Genomic DNA, 8201 nt, shown 5'->3' with positions numbered 1-8201 from the left:
TTTAAATGCATCACGAGCTGTGGGGGTTCCACATCAGTAATGTGAGGTGCCAGTTTCAAAAGTTGTTAAATCCCCTCGGCTATCACTTTCACGTCGGCCACAGTAGGCCAAACGAAGGACGGTGATTAATTCCCGCCATTTAAAAATTATGATCTCACATGCCGTCTTTTCACAAACCTGAGCTCTTGGACATTTTTCGTTCCTAAAACAATTAAGCAAAATATAACCGATATGACAGTTTTCAGCTACTAACTTGATTGGTATTATAAGCATTGAGTAATTCGGAAAATATAAGCAAATTATGAAAAACTGCCTTGATCTGAAGTTTTTTTTTTGTTTTTTTTTTCAGAGTAGACGAATTTTATTTTATTTTATTTTATTATTTTATTTTATTTTATGAACCGATTTTATTTGCGAGTTAAAAAGTTAACAAGTTAACACTTACATGAAGACTGTACACCTTGCCTGACTTGAAATGACCCGTGGAAAAGACCACCGATGCACAACTTACATCTGAGAATACACATCTCGTTGTTAGACGCAGACAGGAACATCAGAATGTCAATGCATTTCCTAATGGCTAATGAATGGAGATGTAATTGGCCAATTGGCGGGGGGTCGACAGGATTAGTCGCTAAAAGAGAAGACAGCTGACCCCCAAACTGTGACTTTAAAAGATATAGCCTACACACACACACACACACACACACACACACACACACACACACACACACACACACACACAAAGTTCTAAATTAAACAATAAATGTGGTATTTTAAATAATTTTCAATAAAAATGATCAATTATTTTCCTTTACTTTTATCATATCTTATATCAGATCAGCCCCAGACTGTTAAACCATTCACACCCCTTTGCGAAGGGATCCCTCATGACTGCATGGGCGATTATCAAAATTAGGTTAGAAATATGGCCTACAATCTTTAAAATTTAAAATCCTTTCATAGAAGACAAGAAAACAATGGGTTGAAAAATTGAAGACCCTTTGGCACGCTATATTCATCTTTTCTACTTGACTTTCTCCTTATTCCTTCACTGTCATTAAATGGTGTATTGGCGAACACGCATGCGAGCATCCTCCTGCTGTCTCAGGGCTTTTCATTCCAATGTAGAGGCGCATCGTTCATTAACACCTCTATAATTGGATAACAATAGTCTTAATGGGTGACGCTAATGGAGGAAGCAGAATATTAGAAACGTGTCTTAGGGTTTTTGAGGAGTCAGTATGATGGGGTCAGTTCCTAATAGCCTGAAAATACAGAGAATTGAGAGATTACAAGCATGGAAACCTACAAATAACTAAGGTTTATAGAATTGGATTTCTCCCCTTTGAATGCCAGAAAACATTAATATTGGGCAAAACTCAAAATTATCTCTCATAATGCTGAGACTGCTATTTTATATATATATACAGTTGTGCTCAAAATTTTGCATACCCTGGCAGAAATTTTGGCATTGATTTTGAAAATATGACTGATCATGCAAAAAAATATTATTTCTTTTATTTAAGGGTAGTGATCATATGAAGCCATTTATTATCACATATTTGTTTGGCTCCTTTTTAAATCATAATGATAACACAAATCACCCAAATGGCCCTGATCAAAAGTTTACATTCCCTTGAATGTTTGGCTTTGTTACAGACACACAAGGTGACACACACAGGTTTAAATGGCAATTAAAGGTTAATTTCCCACACCTGTGGCTTTTTAAATTGCAATTAGTGTCTGTGTATAAATAGTCAATGAGTTTGTTAGCTCTCATGTGGATGCACTGAGCAGGCTAGATACTGAGCCATGGGGAGCAGAAAAGAACTGTCAAAAGACCTGCGTAACAAGGTAATGGAACTTTATAAAGATGGAAAAGGATATAAAAAGATATCCAAAGCCTTGAAAATGCCAGTCAGTACTGTTCAATCACTTATTAAGAAGTGGAAAATTTGGGGATCTCTTGATACCAAGCCAAGGTCAGGTAGACCAAGAAAGTTTTCAGCCACAACTGCCAGGTTGTTTCAATGAGCACAATACTTGTTGACCCCTCTCCAAATATAGCGTTTATGATTGTGACCATAAAGCTCTATTTTGGTCTCGTCACTCCAAATTACAGTGTGTCAGAAGCTGTAAGGCGTGTCAGGGTGTTGTTGGGCATATTGTAACTGGGCTTTTTTGTGGCATTGGCTTCTTTCTGGCAACTCGACCATGCAGCTCATTTTTGTTCAAGTATCGTCGTATTGTGCTCCTTGAAACAACCACACCGTCTTTTTCCAGGGCAGCCTGTATTTCTCCTGAGGTTACCTGTGGGTTTTTCTTTGTATCCTGAACAATTCTTCTGGCAGTTGTGGCTGAAAACTTTCTTGGTCTACCTGACCTTGGCTTAGTATCAAGAGATCCCCGAATTTTCCACTCATAAGTGATTGAACAGTACTGACTGGCATTTTCAAGGCTTTGGCTATCTTTTTATATCCTTTTCCATCTTTATAAAAGTTCCATTACCTTGTTACGCAGGTCTTTTGACAGTTCTTTCTGCTCCCCATGGCTCAGTATCTAGCCTGCTCAGTGCATCCACGTGAGAGCTAACAAACTCATTGACTATTTATACACAGACACTAATTGCAATTTAAAAAGCCACAGGTGTGGGAAATTAACCTTTAATTGCCATTTAAACCTGTGTGTGTGACCTTGTGTGTCTGTAACAAGGCCAAACATTCAAGGGTATGTAAACTTTTGATCAGGGCCATTTGGGTGATTTGTGTTATCATTATGATTTAAAAAGGAGCCAAACAACTATGTGATAATAAATGGCTTCATATGATCACTATCCTTAAATAAAAACAATTAAGCAAAATATAACCGATATAACAGTTTTCAGCTACTAACTTGATTGTTATTATAAGCATTGAGTAATTCAGAAAATATAAGCAAATTATGAAAAACTGCTTTGATCTGAAGTTTTTTTTTCTTCAGAGTAGACAAATTTTATTTTATTATTTTATGAACCGATTTTATTTGCGAGTTAAAAAGTTAACAAGTTAACACTTACATGAAGACTGTACACCTTGCCTGACTTGAAATGACCCGTATGTATATATATATATATATATGACTATATATTGATAGTATATATATATATATATATATATATATATATATATATATATATATATATATATATAATATAATATATAATATATATAATATATATATATATATATATATATATATATATATATATATATAATATAATATATAATATATATAATATATATAATGTACACTACCGGTCAAAAGTTTAGGGTCACTTATTCTTTATTAATTTTTTTTTTTTTTTTTTTTCACATTTGAGAATAATAGTAAAGTCATCTAAACTATGTAATAACATCAATGGAACTATGGGAATTATGTTGTGACTAAACAAAATCCAAAATAAATCATAACTGTGTTATATTTTAGCATCTTCAAAGTAGTCACCCTTTGCCTAGAATTTGCAGAAATGTACTCTTGACATTTTCTCAACCAACCTCTTGAGGTGTCACCCTGGGATGCTTTTTAAACAGTATTGAAGGAGTTCCCATCTATGTTGGGCACTTATTGGCTGCTTTTCTTTATTATTCAGTCAAAATCATCCATTTCAAAACTTTTTATTTTATTTTAATTGTTTTATTTATTAAATTTTAGTTTTATAATGAAATAAATTAATATGGTGGAACAATTATATTTTTGTCTACAAAACTAATTTCAAACATTTAAGCATATGCCTTCAGATCAAAAGATTATTAAGATCATAAGAAACATTTCAGTCAAGTGACCCCAAACTGTTGAACAGCAGTGTATATATATATATATATATATATATATATATATATATATATATATATATATATATATATATATATAAGAAGAAGAAGTGATTTTAAGGACTTAGTAATATTGCTGGACTATTTAACAGTTTCACATAACACTAGCAACAGTTTTCCTCTCTCAGTGGCAATATGTTGGTAGAATATTTCCATCTGCTGGACAAATGTTATCACTACAGCAAAGAGGCAACCCTGTCGAAAAATGACTAGATTTCACCAATTCATAGATGTTTCTTCCTTCTTGCAAATGAAAATTTCCTCTTGCTGTAGGTCACAGATATAATTACAAAGTCACATATTTTAACTGTTACCTAAATGTAAAATATCATGCATGTTTTACAAAAACAGTGATGTCAATTACAGACCTAAATTGTGAGGTTTGAAATCATGTCCTTTCCATACACGAACATGGCAGATAAGCAGAAAGTAAGAAAGCAAACATTCTCTAACCTTGAACAGTTTTTGAATATCTAACAGATATAAAAACAACTCAATAAGGCCAGTCCAGTGCAGTTTCCTCCCATTATTGGGTCATGCAATTTCAATGCTGTTCTATGTATAGTCTTATATTTAAACTACACTGTAAATATGTTCGAACAGTTAACCTAAAATGTACTTTATGTGGTAAAAATCTAATTCAGCTGATGCTATTTACGTAAACAAACCTGATGACACTGGGTTTCAATAATGAATTACACTCAAAAATTGTAATTCCAAGGGTCAGATCAGACAGCTCTGTAAAGTTACGTTCACTTTTAACAGTGTAAACAACCAGTACTGATTTTATAAGAAAAGACTGACCCAAAGGTTGAGATCCAGGGACAAAAATATAACATTTTATTGATTTATTTTATCATGGGGCAATATTTGCACCCTGGATCTGATTTTTAGGGATTCTTTTATGTAAAATACTTAATTTGATCCATTTATATAAAATCCAAATGTATTCAGTAAGGCTGTAACCCCTAAATTTAAATCAGCATCATCTCATATTTATTTTGATAAAATGTATTAGGCTTAGAATTAATTATTAGAAAATATATCAGATGTTGAAAATAAAAGAAGAGGGACATCATTAAAGGGACATTTTTTTGCCCCAATATTTTGAATTTCGGGGGCATTTCTGTCACTTTTAATGACAATTTAAACAAGCATAATTTAAGCTCCAATAATACAAGTTTTAACAGAAGAATCATGTGCTTTTTATAAAATATGAAATTTAAACCCTACAAAAATTGGCCATTCTGAGTGACTCACTGGAATCTCAATTGGTGCTTCTTTTGTTTTTTTTTTAAAGAAGGGATGTCAAAATTAATCTGTTGTAATTAGTATTATGCCACAAATGCTGCTGATTGAGTTGAACTTGTGTTGAACCTGGAACATTCCTTTAAAAATACTAACCAACCAACAAACCAGTTAACATCAGCAGGATCTAAGTTTAGCATGTTTGCAATCATTGTTTGAATTCACAGAATTAGTTAACAGTTAAAAAAACAGCAGTAGTCTCTTAAGTTTGTGAAAAGTCAATCTTTTAATTTAAATACAATTTGAGCTGTAATGTAAAGCCGATTAAACAAAGGTCTTATGGAACAGTGCTTTGTGCATTTAATATTCTTAGTCATATATATTTTTCAACATCGTAAACAAGGCTGAAGACATGTCAAAACAATATAGGGAACCCTATCTACAGCAGCCTCAAAAAGTATTTGGAAACTTAAGCCACACTTCAAAAGGTTTAGCATCATTTGTATGCAGAATCCATGGGTTTTGTCATTTGCAATTAATTATTATGCACTTAAGTTTTTCAGTGTGGCTTAACTGTCTAAATAATTTTCTGGGGCCACTGTACATCAGCACTGAATTTCTAATAGATGCAGGATCTTTCGATTCAACACTTTAAAAGGTATAGTACATCTTTCACACAAAGAGTTGGGACAAATTCTGGACCATATGGTTGTAAAAAAACAGAATAGCTCTGTTCTCATAACATTAAACTAGTCTTCGCCTGCAACAATTTAAAAGCCAATGGGTTACAATACAAAATATAGTGATCTGCTTACTTGTAATAAAAAAATCTATTTTGTGTCCACCCACAGAAGTTTAAATATAAGTTCCCAATGTAAAACATTCCCCATATCTGTCATTTTTATTTGATGAAAGCCACAAAACCTTTTCTTACCACAAAAATATATGTTATAGCATCATATGATACAACAAGATCTCAGCATGTCTATCTTTGGTTTTCTATTCATTCAAAGACTCAGTGGTACATAAAGCAGTACGGTATCAAATCTAGAGATTGCACATCTATAACCATTTAAAGGGAGAATTTTATACATTCTACACAAGAGTAAAAACATACAGATATTTATTGTACATGCTGGATCAAGAAGCGATTGTAAGGAAGGGCTTTTAGCACTTAGTAGTATTCCTGGACTATTTAACCATTTAATGCAGCATAGACAACAGCAAAACAAGAGTGAGCCTGTATAGGTCATAGTCGGTACAGTTTTGTGATTGTGAAGGAAGCCTTTCCAAACAGGCTTCCCCTTGTACAATCTGCATCTGTCTGGTGGTAACACATTCTGGGAAATCACTGTTCACTCCATTGTATCTTTGAAATGTGTTTTTCAATATCACTCAGAGTAAATACAACAGGGAACTTGAAACTGCTTTCAGGACTGGACATTCTTAAAACGCTGTAGAACGCGCTAATTGGGGCAACAGACATGGGCATCTCTAAAGAGAAAAATTGCTGTATTCTCCTTTGTCTTGGTCAAAGGAGGGAAGGTGAAGGGAAGAAAAGAGGGAACAAGGGGAAGGTGCCTGGATAGATGGAGGAAGAGGAACTGCGCACCGGCAGTCGTCTCTTCAGTGCTGTGGGCCACGTGGTCACGGCGGTCATCTTTAGGGCTCAGGATTACAGCTCCCTCTGAGTGAGGTTTTAGTTCTGTTAAGGCAATAATAAACAGATGACACATATTAAAATTTTTCTGTTAATATATATAGATATTTTATAAAATATTGTGTACTTTTCAGCACTAGAGGGTAGCATGAACTAGTGGCAACCCACTTTTCAGCCTACTTAGTTCTGGAAGTATTTTTCCCATGTATTTAAACCATAAACAAAACCAACCAGCTCCAAAGTGAATAATAACATTACAAACTTTTAAGCAAAAAATTAAAATCGGACCAAAAGATAAAGACACACTTTTAGACACACTTTGAAAATAAATAAATAAAAAGTTTTGGCTGATGGCTTCAACAGAAGCATATACCACTGATTAACAACCTCGGAGCTCATGTTAGGTCTGTGTTTAATGGTTTCCCCATGGTAAGAATGAATGGGATTTTCACTTCTGGAACCTGACTGTTTCACTCTATTACCGTTATTATATATAACATAAAATTATAGTTGTTATACACACATTAAGCATAAATCAAACCTGCTGCAAGCTGTTAGGGGTCTCTCTCCTTCTTCACCTTCACATCTCCAGCCAGGATGGTGGAGATCTCTCCTTGCATGAAGGCCCAGGGTACATTAGAGCCCACGAGAGGGCACTTCTCCCCACTGGGGCAGTAAACCTCACTCCCTGAGCCCTGTCTGCGGATGAAGTCCCGGGTGCAAGGGAAACAAAATTTGTGCCCGGGCACTGATGGACACTGGACGAAGTGCGTGTCTTCCAGGCGCTCATGGCAGATAGTACAGCACAGCGGTGCACCTCCTCCACCGGCACCTCCTGAGGCTTCACCTCCTGTAACGGCCCCCTGGTCACCCCCGCCAGTGAGGGGCATGGTGACAGTTGTGGCTGGCCCTCCCGTGCTGCTGCCAGCTGAGGGTTCTCCATTGCGTGACGCCAGGCGTCGCGGACCGCAGGGTGAAGGACTGGTGCTGTTCTGACGCCCTACGTTGGCAGCGTGAGCACCACTGCTACCAGGGCCATCTTTCGGGGACTGGGTGGCTGTGCCAACATTGTCTGCCACACCCATGAGTGCTATGATCGGTGAAGGGTCACTACTGTGGGCCCCCATCCCCTCTTGGAGAGCTGGAGGCTGACCAGCAATAGCTAGTGAGGTGGCTGGCATGTGACCAGGGATGCCAGGATATGCACCTAGCGGCCAGTGCTGGCGCATTTCCTCTGAGGTCATCCTCTCTGCGCCATCCGGCTCAGGTGAGGCTTTACGTCTGCGTCCTCTGGACTGTGTGGGACGGCCTATATTACAGAAAGCGGTGGGCAGCATGGAGTAGCTGGCATCCAGGTAAGGCTGTGGGAGGGATTCAGGGGTGGGCGCGTCTTTGAATGCTCGCACTGCATCGCTGAGAAG

The 8201-nt window shown here is 36.5% G+C and overlaps 1 protein-coding gene across 1 annotated transcript in view; it reads right to left on the bottom strand.

Moving 5' to 3' along the window:
- Positions 1 to 5387: 5387 nt before the first annotated feature.
- LOC127416593 (interferon regulatory factor 2-binding protein 1-like) overlaps positions 5388 to 8201 on the bottom strand; it is a 4129-nt gene continuing 1315 nt past the window's right edge. Inside the window, exons 1-2 of the mRNA XM_051656020.1 lie at positions 7322 to 8201; positions 5388 to 6825 (exon numbers count right to left, since the gene is read on the bottom strand). The exon at positions 7322 to 8201 is cut by the window's right edge and continues 1315 nt beyond it. Coding sequence (XP_051511980.1) covers positions 7335 to 8201 — 867 coding nt within the window. The 3' untranslated portion in view covers positions 5388 to 6825; positions 7322 to 7334. The remainder of the gene's footprint in view (positions 6826 to 7321) is intronic.

Source organism: Myxocyprinus asiaticus, chromosome 26, assembly GCF_019703515.2.
Source record: "Myxocyprinus asiaticus isolate MX2 ecotype Aquarium Trade chromosome 26, UBuf_Myxa_2, whole genome shotgun sequence".
NCBI lineage: Eukaryota > Metazoa > Chordata > Actinopteri > Cypriniformes > Catostomidae > Myxocyprinus > Myxocyprinus asiaticus.
Note: the sequence above shows the minus strand (reverse complement) of the source record. Positions and strands in the feature narration are given on the sequence as shown.